We start from the raw sequence: 22358 nt of genomic DNA on the forward strand, positions 1-22358 counted from the left end.
TCCTCCATATCTTGATTTTCATTTGACAACCGAATAAAACCATGTGCACACCACAATTGAATCAATTGTTGCTTATCAATTACGTGATCCTTAAGATATAAGCAACAAATGCAAAGCATTGCTTTAGATGCAAGGGAAGGTGATCATAGCTCAACTTTAATATTAGTAGAATAGTATTCTCCCCTTGAGCTATTTCTGTTATATCTTTATTTTTAAAATCCAACCACTCCTTCATTGTGTCTTTAGAGTATAATAGGCTTCCTAAAACTCTTATTGCTAGAGGTACTCCTGAACACTTCTCCACAATTTCCTTCCCTATTTTCACTCGCCACTCGCTCTCTTCTTTAAATGCATGTTGCTTAAAAAGAGACCAAGACTCGTCCTTTGACAAACCTTCTAAAACATAAGGTGAATTCACTCCTGAAGTAGTTGCAACTAATTTATTGCGGGTGGTTATTAGAATCTTTCTTCCCTTTGCACCACTCTTCAACAGATCTCTCAATTTTAACCATCGGTCACGATTCTCATTCCAAACATCATTCAACACAAGGAAGTATTTCTTCCCATTAATTATTTCCCTAAGTTTCTTTTGCACCCCTTCCATACGAAGGTCCTCAGGTTTTTTGCCTGTTGCACTCTCTATGGCATTTTTTGCTACTTGTTCCACACCAAAGTCCTCAGAAACACACACCCACATGTTAATTTCAAAATGTTTTTTGACATTTTCATCACTAGATACTAATTGTGCAAGTGCGGTTTTTCCCATCCCCCCAATCCCAACTATTGCAACCACTGACACATTCTCTTGAACCTCGGAGTCCATCAACAATTCTACAATTGCCTTTTTATCATTATCCCTCCCAATAACATTTTCAGCAGGCACAAAAGAGTGACTATCCTCCATCCTATTCATCCGAAGTTGCATATCTGTAGGCGGTTCAACACTAAACTGGAATTTGGTTTTAGTTGCAGCAATGGCATCTAGTCTCTCACGAATGGCCTTAACTTTATGACTCAACTTAACAATGAAAAACAGCTGGTTTGAGCTTGAAAAGAAAACACGTACCTTCTTGGCCTTTTTGTTTTTAGTCATCACCTTTCGCCGCAACTCTTCCGTGGAGAAGTCATCCAGCAAGTCATCGGCATCATCAACGACTTCTTTGAGCTTTTCGAGCCAATCACTAGCCTGGCTGGTTTTGGCGGGCTGCTGCTGCGCGTCGTAAAGTCCGGCTTTGATAAAGGAAATGGTGTCCTCCAATTTGCGAGTGTCTGTTTTGAGACCACACACCAATCGGATCTCTTCTAGAGCAGAATAGCCCAACTTCTTCACAATTTCGGTCACAACGTCAGAAAGAAGTGCGTCGGCCATTTTTTAAAGGTTACTGGAGTTATTGAGAGGCAATAGTATTTGAATGGTATGGTATGAGGTTGCAGTAAGCGGAAGACTGGCATGACCCATATTTATAGATAACATTACTCAACCATTCATATATATATATATATATATTTATCAGAAAGGCAATTGCTATTGGCAAGCAAGGAATGTTGGCCTTGCTAAATCTTCAAAAGCAAGGAATCCTGGAGTTGGGTTATTTGGAAGGCAAGCGTATATTCTAAACTATTGCGTCAGAGAGAAGAAACAAACCCTTGTTCAATTTTTATTTTATCTAAATAGCAGTTTTTATTGTTTTACACTGCTTCCTCAATATATTTGACGACAATATTTTATTTTATAGTTAGGCAAAATCTATATGACACAAAAAGATAAATAATATTTAGCAGTGAGTCATGCTGTCTCATTACAAAACATTAAACTTCTAATTTTATACTTTCCAAAAAAAATATTTTATTTTATAGTTTTCATTTTTTTTCAAACAATTTACATAAAGTATTACCTAAGTAATTATATATCAATAACTGATCAACTTTTGTTATCTTCTGTAGAAAAACAGAACAGAAGAAGAAGAAGATACTCTAATTTCTAAAATGATACTTTCTATTTCTCTTCTTCATATTTTCAACACAATACATAGAACTGTATATATAGCTTTGTGGGTACATGAATTCACTAGATACATGAATACTTTAGATACATATTAATTAAGATCTTTTAGTCTTTCAAAGAACATGAACCTTATATACGGCATTCGATCTTCCAAAGACAATGAACCTTTCAACACTCAATATTCAGAAATTTCTAGAATTTGGTTTAGTGTCCCAACAATGCCTCCCGTAAACCAAATTTACTTTTGACTCCCAATCTTGCAACATTTCTTTTAAAGAATTGTCCACCAAGAGGCTTTGTGAAAATGTCCGCCATTTGTTCATCTATTTTGCAATATTTGACATGAATAACTTCTTCATTCACTAGCTCCCTTAAGAAATGATAACGAATACGGATGTGCTTAGACTCCCATGAAGAACTGGATCTTTTGTAACTGAAATGGTTGAAGTATTGTCACACAACAATATAGTTGGACTGATTTACTTGTGCTTGAGACTTTCCAAAATACCTTGCAACCAAATGACTTGACAACCGGCAAGTGAGGCAGCAATATACTCCGCTTCCATTTTAGAAAGAGCCACAATAGCTTGCTTCTTCGAACTCCATGAAATTGCATCGCTTCCAAGATTAAAGACATAGCCGGATGTGTTTTTACTATCATCAATACTTCCCGCCAAGTCACTATCCGTGTAGCCAACAAGTTTAACTGGAACAATGTTTGCTTGATAAAAAATACCATAATCAGTAGTTCCTTTCACATACCTCAAAATTCTTTTTGCAGCCTCCCAATGACTTGAATGTGGTTTCTCCATGAATCGGCTAACCAAATTTACCGCAAACATTATATCCGGCCTTGTAGCGATTAAGTACATCAAATTTCCAACCAAACTTCGAAACATGGTAGAATCAACAAGCTTTAGTTCACCATTTTTGCTTAATTTTATTCCGGTGATGCATGGTGTTGAGACGGGATTGGCTTGCTCTATCTTGAATTTTTCCAGAATTTTTCTAGCATAACTTTCTTGAGAAATAAAAATTCCCTCTTTAGATTGATGAACTTCAATGCCCAAAAAATGATGTAGCTCACCCAAGTCCGTCATTTCAAATTCTTTCATCATTGAGACTTTAAAATCCTTCAACAATTTCAGATTATTGTCGGTAAAAATCAAGTCATCAACATAAAGACTCACAATCATGAAGCCTCCTTCCAAATCATTTTTGATGTAGAGTGTGTGTTCATAAGGACACATTTGAAAATCATTTCTCTCAAAATATGAATTAATGCGGTTATACCAAGCTCGTGGGGATTGCTTCAAGCCATATAAAGCTTTGTTAAGCTTATACACCTTGTGTTCTTCCCCATTTTTCACAAACCCAAGGGGTTATTCAACATAAATTTCTTCTTCAAGGATCCCATTCAAAAAAGCGGATTTAACATCAATTTGGAACAACTTCCAATCATTTTAGGCAGCAAGAGAAATTATCAAACGAATGGTATCAAGTTGAGAGACTGGAGCAAATACCTCATCATAATCCTCCCCTTCTTTTTGTTTGTAACCTTTTGCAACAAGCCGTGCTTTGTACTTGTTAATGGAGCCATTGGGATTCACCTTTATCTTGAAAACCCAATTCACACCAATGGAATTTTTGTTTGATGGTAGATTAGCCAACTCCCATGTGCCATTCTTTTCAATGGCATTAATTTCTTCATTCCTTGCTTTCTTCCACTTTTCCTCTTTCCATGCTTCTTCATAAGAGATTGGATCTTCCCCTGCAAAGAAAGCAAAAAAGACAGGGTTGTCTGGATTCACTTCATTGGTAGATTCATAGAGTTCTTGCAAGCTTCTTATCTTCCTCCCATGAGAAGATGGAGAGCCTTGAGAGGATCCTTCACTTGATGAGGGACATGTTGAAAACAAATCACCATTAATTTCTACACCTTGAAAATCAACAAAAATTGTGGCATTTGAAGAACCACCTGTTTTTGAATCAAGAAAAGAAGCATTTTTATCAAATTTTACATCTCTGCTAATCACAATTTTCTTTGTTTCTGGATTGTATAGCTTATAGGCTTTGGATCTTTCACTACACCCAATAAAAATGCATTTTTCGGCCTTATTATCAAGCTTATTTCTCATCACATCCAGAATATGTGCATAAGCAACACTTCCAAAAATCTTCAAGTGTTGAACACGAGGCTTTCTTCCATACCATGCTTCATGAGGTGTACGATTCTTCAAAATTTTTGTGGGAGATCTGTTGATCAAATAAACAACATAAGAGACTGCTTCCGCCCAAAATTCTGATGGCAATTTTTTGTTTTTAAGCATGCATCTTGCCATTTCCATAACCGTTCTATTTTTCCTTTCACTCACACCATTTTGTTGTGGTGTACATCTAACTGTTAACGCATGCCGTATGCCAATATCTCTACACAACCACTCAAATTCATTGGAAAGATATTCACGCCCTTGATCACTTCTTAATGTTTTAATTGGAAAACCGGAAAAAAATTCAACTTTGGCCTTGAAATCTTTGAAAGCTTGAAATGATTGAGATTTTTCTTTGAGAAGATAAACCCAATTTTTTCTAGTGAAGTCATCAATAAATAGAAGAAAACATCTATTACCACCAAGAGATGGAATCAGCAATGAGCCACACAAATCCATATGAACAAGCTCCAATGGATGCTTGGCACGCCACAAGGATTGTGAAGGAAATGGATCTCTATGTTGTTTTCCAAGCATGCATTCTTCACAAATTCCATCTATACCAGCCCTTCCACCATTTTCTTTAACGCCAAAAATTTTAAACTTCCAAAATTTAAGTGTCCAAACCTGTCATACCACAACTTGGAGTCTCCTTTGTCAACACTAGTGAAACAAGAAATATTAGCAATTTGGAGCTTGAGAGGAAAAAGATTCATATATTAGGTTCATGTTCTTTGAAAGACTAAAAGATCTTAATTAATATGTATCTAAAGTATTCATGTATCTAGTGAATTCATGTACCCACAAAGCTATATATACAGTCCTATGTATTGTGTTGAAAATATGAAGAAGAGAAATAGAAAGTATCATTTCAGAAATTAGAATATCTTCTTCTTCTATTCTATTTTCCAGGTATCAGAGCCAATTTTAAAGAAGAAGATACTCTAATTTCTGAAATGATACTTTCTATTTCTCTTCTTCATATACAATACATAGGACTGTATATATAGCTTTGTGGGTACATGAATTCACTAGATACATGAATACTTTAGATACATATTAATTAAGATCTTTTAGTCTTTCAAGGAACATGAACCTAATATATGGCCTTCGATCTTCCAAAGACAATGAACCTTTCAACACTCAATATTCAGAAATTTCTAGAATTTAGTTTAGTGTCCCAACATCTTCGCATTAAGAAATAAAATAGCACATCAATCTCATCCCTCCCAACAATAGCGCCAGATAACTAACCACCAAAACAAACACTGAGCTATCCAAGTCTCCATCTCATTTAATTATTTATAATTTTAACCATTTTGATCATATAATTTACAGATTGTCCATAAATTGTTAAACTAATTATCATTTGTAAGGCAAGCTTACTAAAGAATATATAAGACAAAATAGAAAATAAGAGAAAGAATAACAGAAAAATCTTTTGTGGTTCAGTCACTACGGGCTTGCGTTTAGAGGAGAAGAGAGGAAAATTCTTCGTAATATTAATTAGGGACCACTATTTAAGAAAATTATCACCCTCCTTACTATTTTTATTCTCCTACCAACATTGCTTTATAATTTTCTTCAACTTAATTAGAACATAACTTTTGAGATCTCATAAAAATATTTATCTTCACTTACTGTGACGGAAGCCAGAATTTTTTTTTTTTTTTTAGTGAGAGCGGTATTGAATAATAATAAGATTTAAAAAAAAAAAACTGGTCGACCAAGATAATTAATATAAATATGTAAATGTTTTATAATAATATTTCCATTCAATATATTATTTATAATTGTATTCAATGAGTCTTCAAAATAATCGTGAAAAGGAAAAGCAAAACTCCCTCCTTAACCACTTTATCTGAGGTACCATGACAAAGGGAAACTATGAACTTTTGTCATACAAAATACAAATCCCATGCACCTTATTACCACAAAACACAAATTCCATTTCAATTTTATTTGTTGTTGATATTCTTTAATTGAAGAAACTAGATCACGATACATGTGTCAAATTCGATGTTTGGATTAAGAGAATATCTATGAATAATATTATGTCTGGAACCATACTTTACTTGTATATAGAGACATTGTTTTTCCTATTTATTTCTTCAATTTATAATCCCAATGAATCATACATATAAACATATATCTATTTACCCTATAAAAGTGTATTCTATTTGTATTTTTTATACACACTTTTTTGCAATAATAATATATACAAGATTTTAATATTTTATAAGAATCGTTTCAGTTTTAAGTTGTTGTTTGAAACTTTACAACTGTTAATTTTATTTGTATTTTTTATATACAATCTTTGGTAATAATAATAATATATACTCGATTTAAATATTTTATAAGTGTCGTTTCAGTTTTAAGTTGTTTGTTTGAAAATTGAAAGTTCGCGACTGTAGAACTTTGCTCGTTAGAACTTATATAATGTCAATTTTACATTCATATTTTCCAAAAATCTGTATATATCTTATATAAATGATGTCTAAGTTGAACTCATGTTACAAACTATATCTCCCTTTCTACTTGTCTATGTAAAAAGATCTTGTCTCATGTTTTTTTCTAATGTTCAAACTACAACTTTGAAACATGAGAGTAATAATTTGGTTCATGTGCATCAGCCTTATTTTTTGGAAGGTATGTTTCTTGCAATGTTTTTAATAAAGAAATCTGTTTCTCCTGTGTTACTAGAATTTTACGTTGGGAGTTTAAGATAATTTTTGATAATACACAATATATATTAGCATTATCTTTTTTAAGAAAATAGATAACACTATTGAGTCACAAATGAAGATGAGTTTCTTTAATTTTTTATTATTTCTTACTTTTATTGCACATAAAATTCATATGGCAGTTTTTTATTTCTTTTTAAAATTTTAAAGTGCTCACATTATAGAAGGAGACGCAATATTAGAGCATGAGAACTTTAAAGTATTAAAACAAAGAAACAATTGTGTAATGTTTATTGTTCTACTATTTTTATAATTTTTTAGTTATTTTATGTTGTAAATTCTATGAGAATAAATTATAAATATTTTATGAATTATTAATTATATATTTTCATTTGCATGTTAAAATTCGTTCTTTTCTATTTCGAAAGTGAACGGTGAATCATTTTTCTCTCATTGCCAATCTTAATGATCAGTACCAATGTTGCATAAATTTTTAATATTCATACACATTTAAACTATTATTTTTTTTATATTTATAAATCTATAGCTTTATTGGATTTATAAAATTTATATACATTTTAAAAGTAGATCTTTAAATTTAAAAATTATTTTTTTGTATTTTTATGTTTTAAGAGTTACCTTTTATAAATTAGGTTATTGGTGGTCAATTACAACTACTAACTAACTATTATTTAAGAATTGTGTCTTTTATATTTCTTTCTAATGGTTATCAATCAATCATTCTTTCAGAATTAATATGATTATTTAGAATTTAAAGCAGTTATTTTAATAAATAATTGTTTTGTGACTTTTCATGTTTTAAGAGTCACCAATAATTTGGGTATTAACTGCTATAAGAGTTGTGTGCTTTCAAATATCAAGAGTTGTGTGCTTTCAAATATCTTAATATTGAAGAGTGGTGACTTTTAAAATTTTATTCCTAATTAGTATTTAAGTACAATTGTTATTCTTATTTCTTAATAGTTTGATACTAACAACTATTTAAGAGTTGTGCATTCAGAACACCAAATTTGTTACTATTGAGGAGTTGTGCCTTTTATAAATATCTTTTTAATTAATATTTAATCATATCATTCGTTCCCACATCTCTTAATATAATCTACTATAGTTCTTGAAACCTAGGCATTTGGGTGCAAAATTAATCAACCTCTCTCTCAAGTTTGGTTTTTTTTTTTTTTTTTTTAATTTTAATTTCCTTTTCTAAAAATAAGTATTAAAAGGATTTTATAAATTTGTTAATTTGACCCACTTATAAATTATATATTTTAAAGAATGGCTTATTATTGTGATATGTTATTTAATCAAAATTTTAAATTTTTTTTTAAGTTCATCATCAAATCTTATGTTATTATTAGTCCACTAGACCTCGACTTGCAAATCCTCATTGGTTAAGAAAAACATCTCCACTTTAGGTATCATTCTTTATTGCAATTTTCCTTTGCTTGTTCTGTTGCAAATTAATAAATGGATTGTGTTGTTTTAGATGTGTGTAGCATTTTTACTCTTATTCTCCAAAGCTTCATTTTTTTTTCATTTTAATTTCTTATTTTTAAGGAAAAATCTCTATATTTTTTTTTCCTTTTGTCGCGTATCAACCATAACTCTCTATCTCTTTAAAGTTTCAATGTTTAATATTCTATATATAATATTTTTAACAATCAAGTGGAGTAACATTGAGTTTGACCTTATAATCCAAATAGTTGTCCTTTTACTAGATTCTAATGTCTTTGTAATTTTATAAAGTTGATTCTAATATATATATATCATAATTTTTTATTTTTGAAGGCAATTTTTTTACACTTTTCTTTGATATGTATAAGCAAACAAAAACAAACTTTGTTTTATCTCTTCAAAGTGATTTTTTTAAACTAAATTTTGAAGGTTGTTATGATTTCATAAATTTAATAATAATGTGATATATATATATATATATATATATATAATGTTTACAAAATTTTATTTACGTGCATTTACACGTGACTTTCTCTTGTATATATATATATATATATATATATATATATATATATATATATATATTCGTGCGCATGACAAGCTTATGGAAAGCATAAGAGAATGTCTTTAAGCCTTCAAATCGTTATACCAATGACTACTCTCAAGGTAGAAGATTAATTAAATGAAAAACTAGAAATTGAAGAAAGGAATACATGATACTTAACTTGGGAATCGAGATTTATGCAAAGCAATTTCCTTGTATTCTTTCACTAGGATTAATACAGATTCTTTTATTAGCTAAGATTGAAAAACTTTCTATATTCCCTACTTTTTTCTGTTGCAAGATTTATACAAAGCAATTTCCTTATATTCTTTCACTAGGATTAATTCAGATTCTTTTATTAGCTAAGATTGATAAACTTTTTAATATTCCCTACTTTTTTCTGTTGCAATCAGTGATTTGGTACTCTCAAACATAGCAACTAAAACATTCTTTCTTTCACATTTATCCAATCTTTCCCATTAAATTTTTGCTTTATAGATTAGTTTTTTAGAATGAATTGGATGACTTGAAATCTTGATTTGTTTTTATTTCGATTTTTTTAACACCCCAAGAATTGAATAAAAGACTTCATGCCAAAATTAGAGGAGAGGTATAATGTCTGCTCGACTATCTATTGAAAAAATATGTGATAGCTTAAGCTTGTGAATGTATGGAGAAATACTTTAATGCTCTTCATATTTTGATGGCATGCTACTACCAACTAATTGAATGCTGACACACAGTGATTAGACCTACTAAATAAATGCACTTTTTCATATATGAGAGGATATACTTGGTTGAGAACACCACAAAAGCTCGGAAGACTTTCTTGAGATTATAAGAATTATTTTTTAACCACTCACACACATTTTTTGCCCATCAAACTCTTCAAGCCTCTTTGAGGATGAAGAGGTTACATCATTGGACTAGATGTCTTATAATAAATTAAAGCCTTAAATAGAGTGAAATAAAAATATAGGCATCATGTAGTTAACCCTAAGTAATTGAGAAAATACTTTGTAATTGTCGTATTGTAAAAATAAAATAAAATTCATATATTTATGTATAAATTGTAGGAGGATAAATATCCATTTTCTTTCATCACAACAAGAGGAAGTTTTTACTTTGGTTTCCTTCAAAGGATGTGATTTTTGCACCTCATTCTTATATTTCGGCAATCTAGTCAATTTTCTTACAAAATAAAAAAGAACGCAGTTAACATGTAAGAGTAGACTACATAAATGATTTTAATATTAAATTATGTAATTCTGAAAAAAAAAAAAAAAAAAAAAAAAAAAAAAAAAAAAAAAAGCAAACAAACTAGTGAAAGAGTGTAAAATGAAGTATGAATATAGTTTTCTTTTTACAAAAGGCCTTGTGATATCTTCTCTACCTTCTAAAGTGAATGGTGAGGATTTGAGTTTTTAAATGAGCAAAGTGTGTATTAGTTTTTTTGCCAACGATAAATAAAATATTATTTAACTTTTTAAAACAGTTGTTTTACTTTGACATGTCTTGTTTGGGTAGGTGAAAAAAATAGGGATTTATTACATATAAATGGTGCTAATGACACATATTTATTATTTGATGGAATCAAAATCTCACAATTTCGAAAAAATGAAGTTGACTAAAATGCTGAAATAGACATGAAAAAACACTGTTCACTCTCACAAAGGTACAACTTTTTGTGCATTAGATACCACTTTTGTTTTGGGTATAGAGGCACCACTTTTATTCATATACATACCACTTTTTGTATACCAGGTACCACTTTTATATGCAACACAAAAAATAGTACCTGATGACAAAAAGTGGTATCTGCATGCACAAAAAGAGGTATTTATGCGACTAAATGTGGTATTTCTGTGAGATAACGTCTTCATTTTTTTAAAACTATAAGACTTTGACTCCATCAAATGATAAATATGAATCATTAGCACCATTTAAATGTAATAATTCCAAAAATATATATATATATAACAATCTAAACTTATGCCACATGACAAACATGGTAAGCTTGATAACAGAAGTTCCAAGTTTTGCAACTTGTTCGAACCCATTACTTCATGAAAGTGGACAATCATTTTTACTGTTACAATTGGACTTATGCTTAAAAATTCTCTGACTCAAATTTAATTTAGTTGACCGAAGTTTATAATTCAGTGCTATTTTCTAGTAGCTCTCAAAATAGAAGGATAAGAGTCCAAAATGTATGTGTGTGTGTGTGTGAACAACAACAATAATGAAAAAGACAAAAGAAAAACTAAGTTTAGTCGGACAAACCCAATCCCAAATGTAACCCCTTTTTATTATATATTTATAATTTTAAATATATCATATATATCTACCATCGTGATCAATCTTTTTTCTTTTCTTTTTTTTTCAGTTTTTCTTTAAATCTTAAATTATTGTAAATTAATTATTTGGAGAATTAAAACCTCGAAATTTTGTTTGTAAATTTTTAAATATTTGCTTTCCATTTAAAAAGAAAAATTATCCATAAAGTAACTTTTTTCTCTAACACGGTAGCCCGGCCTGTGTTCAAAATTTTGAATGTGGGTTGGGCTGGAGTTGGTGGGCTTAGATTAAGGCTTGGGTTGGGTTACTTTTAGAGGTTTAATAGCCTGGGTTGAGCCTGGGCTGACCCTCACCCAACCTTCGTTCGGTTCTGTGGTTGATCAAATTGCCTTACAATCCTGTGGCCTAAAAAGCTCGAGTCAAGGCCTGACCCTTTCCACCAAGGGTCCAGAAACATTTTTATGTTCTAACCATGAATTCAACCCTAACTTTCAACAAATTCTTCCAAAACTGTTCTAACCATGAATTCAACCCTAACTTTCAACAAATTCTTCCAAAACTGATCAAATTATGTTCCTATATACACACCTCCATATTGATGGGCAAATAGCAAAGGAGAGAATTACTCTTTCCAACTCTTTCCTGATCGTCAACATATGAAAATTCCGACTATAGACGGAAATGCATGGTGGTTAGCATTCAGTTGAACTATTTCTAAACTTGCTAATTGAAAAAAAGGGGACTCTCCAAACAAGAATTGGGTACCATTTCAGTAGAAAGGAGTGTACAAGACGAAAATGTAAAACCTTTTTCACGGAGCCATCGTCAACTTTAAAGATCAATAGGTACACGACGATGGGGAAATTAGTACTCTTATAATACAATGGAGCAATTGGGTCCAAGTACCAAAAAGGAAATGATTTCTCAATGAGCAAAACCGTCACGGGCAGTAGAAGATATCACAATGATAAATGAGCGGAAAGGGCAAGTGAATGCCATGGCAAAACTACTAAAGGTCATCTTTTACGAAACCAGAGCCCAGAGCCCAGAGCCGCTGCTGTTTATTTCGTATTGGCAAATGAACAAAATCAGATATAACGATGGTTCATATGTATGTCAAAACAATTGGAGCTTCTACCGCACCGGCTGCTGGTTGTAATGGTTCTTCTCTTTCTTCTTTGCCGCTGCAAGCTTTGCACTCCTTGCAGCAGCCTCTGTAGCAGCAGCTTTTGCAGCAGCATCCCTCTCCTTAGCTGATTTTTTCTTCTTCACAGATGCCATCTTCTTTAGCCGCTCTTTTACATCAACCGTAGATGCATCTTCTTCTGCTTGCTCGGTCCCAGCAGCATTCACTGGTCCATTAGTTGCATCTGAGCTGTTGGTCTGATCATGTGATTCCTTCACCACCTCCTTGGAAGATTTATCCTTCTTTTTCTTCTTCTTAGCATTTTTGGACTCTGCAGGGCCATTTTCTTTCTTCTCCGTATCTCTATCTCCATCTCCATTTGGTCCCCCTTCTTTCTTCTCTTTTGCAACATCTGCAAATGCAACCAAAGGAAGCAGATCTTACAAGTTTAGAAATTGAATTACAATTATGGTAGAAATTGAAACTTCTCCAACTGAAAATGGATCACAAAATTAATATCAAATTTTCCGATGGTCAACAAGAATTAACAACAAAGAAGACATAAGACTTAAATTTGTAGCCCCATTTTCAACTAGTAAATATGACAAAAGATGATAGCAATCCTTTTTCTTGACTGAAATTTTTTCTACATCGTACAAACAGTTTTGACTTCAAGCTCCTATATACTCACTATGCAATTGGTCCCAGACAGCCTTTTAGTAGACCTTCATGTACCAAAAAATTTTATAGCAATATCACAAGAGAATCATTCACGAAAAAACTACTTCAGAGTTCAGAAGGATGTGTCTTTTGATTAAGACAGTTACCAATTTGAAGATGGCACTGAGTCACTGACGAAGAAGAAAAGATAGAATTACAATATTCAAGGATGCATGGATGAAAGGGTGCTGACTTGGTGTGTGTGTGTGCATGTGAGAGAGAGTTTGCCAATTCCTTGAAGGAACAAGCATGCTTTTGTCATAAAATTCAGCAACATCATCGGGTTTATTTTCATCCATATTACATGAACTTTTATGGAACGAAAGTGTATCAGGTCCTGCTGGTATGTGTGACCAAGTCTCCAACCTCCTTCAATCTCCAATCCTAGGATGTACAGACTTAACTTAAAATGTGTCTAAAAGTTAAATATGGCTACATAAGCACGTCCTACACATTTAAATATATTGCATGATATAAATGTGTAATGTATGCTGATATAGTTCATTAATGACCCCACTCAATGGAAAAGAATTCCCAACTTGCTATTATTTAAATTATTTTTCACAAGTATTCCCAACTTGCTATGATTATCAATTAACTCATCATTTTTGTACTAAAAGAGTGTACCAGCTGTTGCACTGATAGGACCGCAATATAATCTTATCTTTCTCATCCTTAAGGAACTGGTTAAAGAGCTTTAGATAAGCTTCAACTTGGGCTTGGGCACTGACAAAATGAATGCAAATGCTTTTCAATGGTCAGTTTAGGTGTCTCCAAAAGTGGCTGCAGGACGTAAAGGCATTCAAGCAGCATCTAAACTAAAGTAAGGGTCAAAGAGCCTTGCTCTCTCTTCTGTAGATACACTATCTCTTTCAGCTATGGTAATGAAAAAGTGGGTTTCCATACAACAACAACAACAACAAAGCCTTTCTTTCAACTACTTGGGATTACTTCTTCCTCCGTCATCGGATGCAGATGATCGGGATGTCAGCTTTTGGTTTGTGTATCTAATAGATATCCCCCATGTTGTGTTGTTTCAACATGGATACGTCGCGAAGAATAGGAGGATCTACGTAATACAAATTCACATGCTACAAATAGAAGTGAGATAGATTAGATCAGGAAGGAAAGAAAAGAAAACTCCAAATACCCCATGAAAAAGCATGACAAATGCTTTCCGTATATTCTAAAGCTTTAACAAACCTTCTGTAACCTCATTTTAATTGCATCAATAAAGTTTAAACAGAAAAACTGCATCAGTTTAATTAGACGACATGGATACTCAAAGATCAATAACTTTTAATTTTCATCCTATCAAAGACCTGTCTTATGCATTAGTAATAGTAACTCCCAAAAGAGACACCCTCTGGATTGTAGGTCAGTAATGAAATGTAAAGCACAAGTTTAAATCAAATGCAGAGAAATCATAATAACCTATATAAGAGAGCAGAACAAGAGGCTTTGGTGTCTAACATGTAACTGATCAAGTTATTACCCTGAGATTCATCATGGCCATTTTCCTCCTTTGGGGCAACTCCAAAATCAGCCAAAAGGGCTTCAAGTTCTGCAAGCTCCTTTTTCTTCCTTTCCTTCTTAGAAAGTTGTCTTTCTGCCTCTTTAGGTGCTGAAGAAACTTCAGCAGCCTTCTTTACCACTGGCTTAGGATGTACAGTAACCTCTGGTTCCAGGTCATGCTCTTCCTCCACTTCATCATCACCTTCATCAAGAATATCTTCTTCACTTTCACTTACCTGCAATTCCAAAAAAACAAGGATCTTGTCAGTCATTCATCAAAACTAGAAGGGACAGCATCAGGACTATGTTAGTTAATTATTTCACAGCCATTTAAAAAAGACCGGTATTTGAACTCATTTACAAATTATATATATAGAAAAGAAAAAAAGGAGGAAGAAGTAGAAGAATAATTTTGAATAATGACTATTTCGTAACCATAACAAGCAAATAGAAAACGAAAACAATGTTTCCATATATTCCTTTTCCATAATCTTCAAGGAAAAACTATAAAATCTTGACTTCTATAACCTTTTCAAAGTCTGCGACGGAAACCTTTAATTAATCACATGATAAGTTTTAGGCTCTATAAAAATAGAGAGATTGAAGGCAAAAAAGCTTGGCAGAAACCTAAAAAATGGTTTCAAGGTTTATAACCGGTTACAATGTACAATCTCCAACCCAGTGAAAGCTTTCCCAGTCCCCCTTCCACATGCAAGGGGGTCTCACAAACCTGCACGGCAAGCCTTCCTGATCACTCATACACTCCATCTAGATACGTATTTCTACTTTTTACTAGTATTTTTATATAAATATAACAAATCTTTCAGTTTTGTCCTTTCCCTCAAGCCTTTCACTTAGATTTTGCCTACCTTTGCCGCTCGGTATCAGGGAAGGAGGGAGAAGGATGGGAGGGACGAGGCATCCCTCCAAGCCCACCATCTCGTTTCCATCCAAAAATGTTCTGAAAAGGAGAGAGAATAGTATATATAAAACTGAAATGATATTATTAACCTCCTTTAAATATATTAAATTATGTATTTAAGGTCTAATGGTAAAATAATAATAATATGTTCCATTTCATTCCTTTCCATCCAACAAACTAGAGGAGGGATGGACATTTTCATTTCTAGGGATGCCTCATCCATAACTTCTCTCCATTCCACATTTTCCCATCCCTCCTACCAAACGAAGCATAATAATTGAACTTCTTTTCTATCCTACATTTTCCAAAAAGATTCCCATCTTCAGTCTGTCTCACATATTAATGATTTCTATATACATATATATATCATATGCTTGATTGGTTTTAAGACCTCTATCTATCACATCTAATATTCCAATTTTGACAAAACCTTGAATCTGACGCTCAATATAAATCTAAAGGAGACAACAAGAAAGCATATGGTAAGGAAATCGTCCATACAGAACAACTGAAGGAATCGTCCATATAGAATAATCAAAGGAATCGTCCATATAGAATGATGAGAGGAGAAAGAATACTAAAAATTATGACACCAAAAGGTAGTGGCAGGTTTAAGTGAAGGAACAAAACAAAGAGAAGTGAGCATGTGCTTGAAGAAATAACAAAGCAAGAAGCAGAGATTATTTAAGGATATTGACCACTAATTTTGCCAGTCATGTAAAGAAATCAAAAGGAAGAAAAAAATACACTGGAGCAGCATAAATCATAATAAATAGGTTCCGATAGGCATATGAATAGATTGATTTTGATCAATAACATTATGCACAATGAAAACATTCAGTCCGCAACATATAATAGCATAAATGTGCCCAAATTTAAGAAAGTTTTATTTAGAGTTAAAAATAAATAAAATTTAATTACCTGTTGTACAATCAAAAAATTGATATATAGTACTTGATAAATCATCAAATAATAGCACAGCCAAGAAGAATACAGATTCATTAAAAGTAAAAGAAACTATAATCTATTCTCAGAATAAATAACAATGCCAAAATGTAAAAAAAAAAAAAAAAAAAAAAAAGGTCGGAAGATAACAAGTCTGAACTTGTGAAAAGTTGGTCAAACAAAATAGGGTAAAGTGCACTAAACCCCCCTAAACTATGACCCAATTGCAAGAAACCCCCCTGAAGTAAGTAAAACCCTCCAAACTATCATTTTGTTGCATTGAAGGACAAAAGGTTAATAGCCGTTAACGGAAAAGTTAAATTACCTTTTGGCCCTTTAGTTGAACGAAGTCGTTTTAAGTTCAATTTATCTTCAGCTGCTTATGTGGCACATGCAATTTCAATTTCCAATTACAAAGTGACAGCACATCAAATTTTTTTTTTTTTTTTTTTTTTTGATCGACTGTGTAGCAAAACCTCCATTGTTGCAGAGGATAACACAGAGGAGAGGTAGAGAGAGCGCAATCGCGTTTGTAACGATGGCAATCTGTGTTGAAGTGGTGGCATACAAGCTTGCACCGCATCGGCTTCACTTACGTTCCTAACTAGTTCCAAAAAAAAAAAAAAAAGCTTTGTGTCTCTAAATTTGGCCACTAAAGACCCAACTCCTTTTTGGGTTGCTTCATTGTCCTTTCGTCTTCACTTTCTCTCTTCACCTTCTTCCTTCTCAGGTGAACCAAAATTTCATCCTCTTGTTACCCAGTTAAATTTCATCACATTTCGCTGACAAAAATCCCAAAATTAAGCTCTGATTGATTCACACTTTTCTTTTTTTTTTTTTTTTTTTGGGTGTCTTTTGAAATTCATCCAATTATGTGGAATTTTTTAGCGGATTTATCAATAGGTAATGTTGCACCAATACCCAACCAAAGGGCCACTGCGGTACCAATCAAAAAGACGGTTGTGGGCATGATTCAATTTTGGGTTTCCTTCAGTTGATTCAATTTGGTGTTTGATTAGTGAATTAAGTGATTGATATAAGGATTTTGTACTGGAAATTGATATAGGGAATTCTTTCATTGATAACAAATTGAGTAGAATGATGGAATTGGAGTAGTTCAAAAACTGCTATTCACGCGTGTTAGGATAGGCACTTCGACTGTAACCTATTATATGCAGTGTTATTTTCGCGTTTTGGCAAGGATCCGACACTTTTTTCGGTATACTTCGCAATTTCAGACCTCCCTGCTTCGCTAGATGACGCAATCCTCCACATCGTCGCCGACCAACTCTCTGGTCAATACCCACCTCGCAGATGGCGAATTCATTGGAACTGTTGAAGGTGATTTGGTGAAGAGAGCTTTGGCTGCTCTGATTCTACCTTTGTCTCACCAGTAGGAAAAGAGAGAGAGACTGAAGATGGCCTATTTTGCCGAACATACAAATATGATATATATATATATATATATATATATATATATATATATATATATTATAATATTTTATCTCTTAACTAATATAAGGGCTAATTTTGTCTTTTTAAAAATTTTGCCCCATGCGTGACAGGCATGCTGTGGTTTCTGTTATTTTTCTAACGGATATTTAACGATTTGCAACAAAAGAGATAGTTAAGGGAGTTAAGTGTCTTTCAGTTAGTTCAGGGGGGTTTCTTGGGAAAGAGAAGAAAGTTCAGGGGGGTTTAGTGCACTTAACCCAACAAAATATATTAAAAAAACCACAAACCGATGCCATCATACAACCTTCCCACTCCACTCCTGGAAATAAGATGGCCCTAACCTTGTAACCAATCTTTCCTTTCAAAATTTTTTGACATTGCACATGTGGCAACCTAGGTCAAGCATGTGATAGACACCATTTTATATAAGACAACAGTATAATTGTAAGCATAAATAATATAGGAAGAGAGTAGTAATTATATAATAATCTTTACAATATTGCCAAGCTTTATCTTCCACATTGTGCAATTCTTTTTATAAAGATATAAAAATGAAATCAGAGTCACATTTTTATATGAATACATTGAAAAAATTATACTCATATATCGCCGCACCCGTATCTACTTTAGTAGAATTTTCTATGTTGGTGTGTCCATTTCATAATGCACATGTCCCAAAAAGCAGACAGTTAACTAGAAATGGCTACTCAAAAAGGCAGGTCATTTGGAGCAATTAATTGCCATGGATAGCATCCAATAAAGTTACATTGCCAAGTGGAATAAAAGGCAGAGTTAAAGTTGCATGCCAAAAGTAAATAATTGATTGGCGATTCTATAATTAATATGTAACCAGCAAGTCCTACCACTAGTGACTATAAATCTTTACTGCTGAAGACTCTAGTGTGTTTTATCTTGTGTGATAACATAATAACATATATGATTAATAACTTGCCTGATGAAGTGCCTATTGATTACGTACTTGACTGGTGATTCATTGGGGTTGAATGCATTTAACTAAATCTTAAATTAGGAAATTATTGTGCGGAATTAAATTAGATGCAATCACCCCCATCTAAGTCCTATGCGCTTCCATGAAGGCATTATCTGAGGCACCAGGACAAAGGGAAGTGGGAGTGCAGAAACTATGAACTTTTTTCATACTCAGTTTATACATTAAGACAAGAGGACTGAAAAACATGCATGCATACAACATGACAATTAAATTAGATGCAATTACCCCATCTAAGTCCTATGCACTTCCATGAAGGCATTATCTGAGGCACCAGGACAAAGGGAAGTGCTAGTGCAGAAACTATGAACTTTTGTCATACTCAGTTTATACATTAAGACAAGAGAACTGAAAAACGTGCATGCATACAACATGGCGATCCAAAGACAATTAATGTTGTAATCACATAACCAGTTCCCTCACTCCAAAGCGCCTCCTCATCTATAAGAAGCCTCTGTATGGATATATATATATATATATATATATATATATATATATATATATATTGTATCTAGATTCAAGTTCAAAGCATTTACATAGATTGTTTCTCTCAACTAGGTAAAAATAATATTAATACCAATACAACCTCCACCTTTTAGCAACGATGAATCACCTAAGGATCACAAGGAACAAGGTGTTGTCTTTTTTAGTAATAAATCATGCCTGCTAATTGAGGCATACCCAACCCAAGTTTATTGAACTGAATTTCACATTTTAATAATCATAGTCATTTTACAACCACAATCTTCTTGAGGTTTTGATCAGCTTCTTCAATGTTTCAAAGCTCGAGTCTAGTCAACAATGATCAACCATCACAAAAAAAGGTGGTTGTAAAATGGCCAGAGTCATTAAGATGCAAAAATAAAGCACATATTTTTACCACAAAACACAAATTTCATGTGTAGTTATTTGTTATTGATATTCTTTAATTGATGAAACTAGATCAGGATGCATTTGTCAAATTAGATGTCTCAACTAAGAGAGTATTTAGAATAAGGATGGTTTAAAGTAAGTAGAACAAAAACTGAATTTATGGAAAGTAACTTTAGAAAAACTTTAAAAAAAATAGTGGGGATGATGTGAAAATAGAACGTAGGAAATATCAACAAGTGAACTGCAGTTTCTGAGAAATTTCCATGATTGGGAGATTACGGAGGTACCAGAGTTCTTAGCATTGTTGTACAGCCAGGTGGTGGAGGGGGAAGGTATGGATGAGATGGTTCGGACATGCTCCTCAAGAGGAGTTTTTGGAGCCCAACCGTTCTACCAGAGCCTTTTGGGGATTCAGGGGCCTACTTTTCCCTGGAAGGCCATTTGGAGATCGAAAGCCCTTTTGAAATTGGCTCTTTTTTTTTTTTTTGGTCTGCTGCCCTTGGGAGGATTCTCACTTTAGGAAATCTGAAATGGAGGCGTCAGATTGTGGTGACCTGGTGTTGCACGTGCAAGGAGGAGGAATTGGTGAACCACCTTCTTCTTCATCACCCAGCAGCGAAGGATGTTTAGTCTATCTTCCTGGCTATGTTTGGTCGGCATTGAGTGTCTCCTGGTTCTACGGTAGATATGATCGAGGCTTGGAGTGGTGGATAGCCAAGCCAAAAATGCTTGGAGGGGCCACGTAAGAGGAATAGGAGGTCCTTTGATGGAGAGGAGACTCCTATTTGGTCTCTCTTCGATGGAGAGGAGACTCCTATTTGGTCTCTCAAATAGGTCATCCTATGAGTACTTTAGTTTTTTGGAGTAAATGGGTGGAATTGTAAATCCTTGGGGGATTTTGTGGATTTTGTTGATAGTCTAAAGGTTTAGTTGGCCGGATTTTTTGGTTTTCTCTTGGGAGCGCTCCCCTCTTGAGGGCCTTTTAATGAAATCTTAATAATAAGAAATCATATATATTTAGTTTTAAAACGTCTTATTTTAAACCTTAAACACAATTAATAAATGGGTATCACTAGGACAGCACACATAACCAGCTAATGATAAACAAGCAACAAATACACTACTAGAAGAGGACTTCAACATACATATAAATTAATCAGCAACCCAAATGGTATAAATTAGTCAGCAAGATGCAATCCAGGTACATGCAATCATGAGTATTTTACTCCTGGATACCTCAACAAACTGCCATAAAATTTACATTAAAAAAAAAAAACAAAAACAAAAACAAACAACCAATAGGCAAGCTGTGTTCAGATGTTACCAGATTCAAAGGCAAACAACATACGACCTCCATCAAAAGAAGAAAATATATACAATGTATATCTCAATGGTTGACAATGTACGGAAAGAAATTCAAAATCTCACCTCTTCAGGAGCTGATTTCTCTTCAACAGGCTGAGGTGCCGACAAACCCCAAACGGATTGAGGAGGAGCCGTGGTCGCATAATAATCGTCATCGTCCTCATCATCAACATCTGCCCACGATTTCACCTTCAGTGGCGCAGGGGCCCAGTAAACCTGATTCTCTGCTTCCTTCGCTTGGGCAATTGAAGAACCCTTGCTCTTTGACTTATCAGTTTTCTTCTTCTTCCTAAGACTCTCAAGCGCTGCAAACACGTTGTTATGGCTGATCACCAACGATCCGTCGTCCCTCCTGTTACCACCTCCCATTGTTTCTCTCCTAATCCCAAACGAACAAGAACCCAAATACTGTTTGGAATACCAGAAAGTTTCTAACAATTTGATATGAGTTTCAGAAAGCTAAGAAAAAAATTTATTTCAGGAAAAAAAAAATCCAAAAATAAGCAAAATAAAATTATCGTTTGAGAAGTTTGTCCCAATCGATTATTGAATTAATAAATTAATAAATTAAAAAATAAAATAACATCAGAGGTTTCTGAAAGATTGTTAGGATTACCAATGAAGATATAAATATTTCTGTGCAAGAAAGAGAAATTTAGATGTAACGAAGATTGTTATGTAATCTATTGTGATTTGAAATATTCGATAGATCAGAAATTCGTTTGATGATGATGTGCAAGCGGATGATTAGGGTTTCTAAGAGAGATCGAGAGCGAGAGAAATTTGATAGAGAAAGTCGGAGATAAAGATATATATATATATATAATCAAGATGAATAGTTTTAAAGAAAATTGAGAAAGAAAAGGCTGGGCATTAGAGAGAGATAGGGAGAGAAAGAGATATGGGGAGAGAAAATTAGGGTTTTGTTAGGTTGGATTCTCGTTTTGGAATAGAGGAGCTTGTTACGTTTGAGAGAGAGAGAGAGGAGGCCGAAAAAACAGATAACGTAATGGAGGAACACGAAAGCAAGCTTATATAGTTGTAATTTTTAGCCAAATGGTACCTAAATTTATGTCTTTTTGCAAATTAGACGCTTAAACTTTTGAAATTGCATAAACACTAATGGTAAATGCCAATAAGTCCTTTGTTAAGACAACAAATTCTTACCTTTTATAGATATTTCTAACTAAATTCAAAAATCCACCACCAATGTT

The 22358-nt window shown here is 33.3% G+C and overlaps 3 protein-coding genes across 3 annotated transcripts; all 3 read right to left on the bottom strand.

The window, feature by feature from the left end:
- Positions 1-79: 79 nt before the first annotated feature.
- On the bottom strand, positions 80-1369 carry LOC132281394 (putative disease resistance protein RGA3). Its single transcript, XM_059783103.1, has one exon. The coding sequence runs from the start codon at positions 1367-1369 to the stop codon at positions 80-82; it is 1290 nt and encodes a 429-aa protein (XP_059639086.1).
- A 1115-nt stretch (positions 1370-2484) lies between these two features.
- On the bottom strand, positions 2485-3105 carry LOC132281395 (secreted RxLR effector protein 161-like). Its single transcript, XM_059783104.1, has one exon. The coding sequence runs from the start codon at positions 3103-3105 to the stop codon at positions 2485-2487; it is 621 nt and encodes a 206-aa protein (XP_059639087.1).
- An 8849-nt stretch (positions 3106-11954) lies between these two features.
- On the bottom strand, positions 11955-22139 carry LOC132283050 (uncharacterized). The gene is made up of 3 exons (XM_059784929.1): positions 21208-22139; positions 14556-14811; positions 11955-12752 (listed from the first exon to the last, which is right to left on the bottom strand). The coding sequence occupies exons 1-3, from the start codon at positions 21511-21513 to the stop codon at positions 12349-12351; spliced, it is 966 nt and encodes a 321-aa protein (XP_059640912.1). The 5' UTR covers positions 21514-22139; the 3' UTR covers positions 11955-12348.
- Positions 22140-22358: the final 219 nt, after the last annotated feature.

This window comes from Cornus florida, unplaced genomic scaffold (genome assembly GCF_030987335.1).
Source record: "Cornus florida cultivar Cherokee Brave unplaced genomic scaffold, ASM3098733v1 CherokeeBrave_3.0.0_Hap2_Chr11, whole genome shotgun sequence".
NCBI lineage: Eukaryota > Viridiplantae > Streptophyta > Magnoliopsida > Cornales > Cornaceae > Cornus > Cornus florida.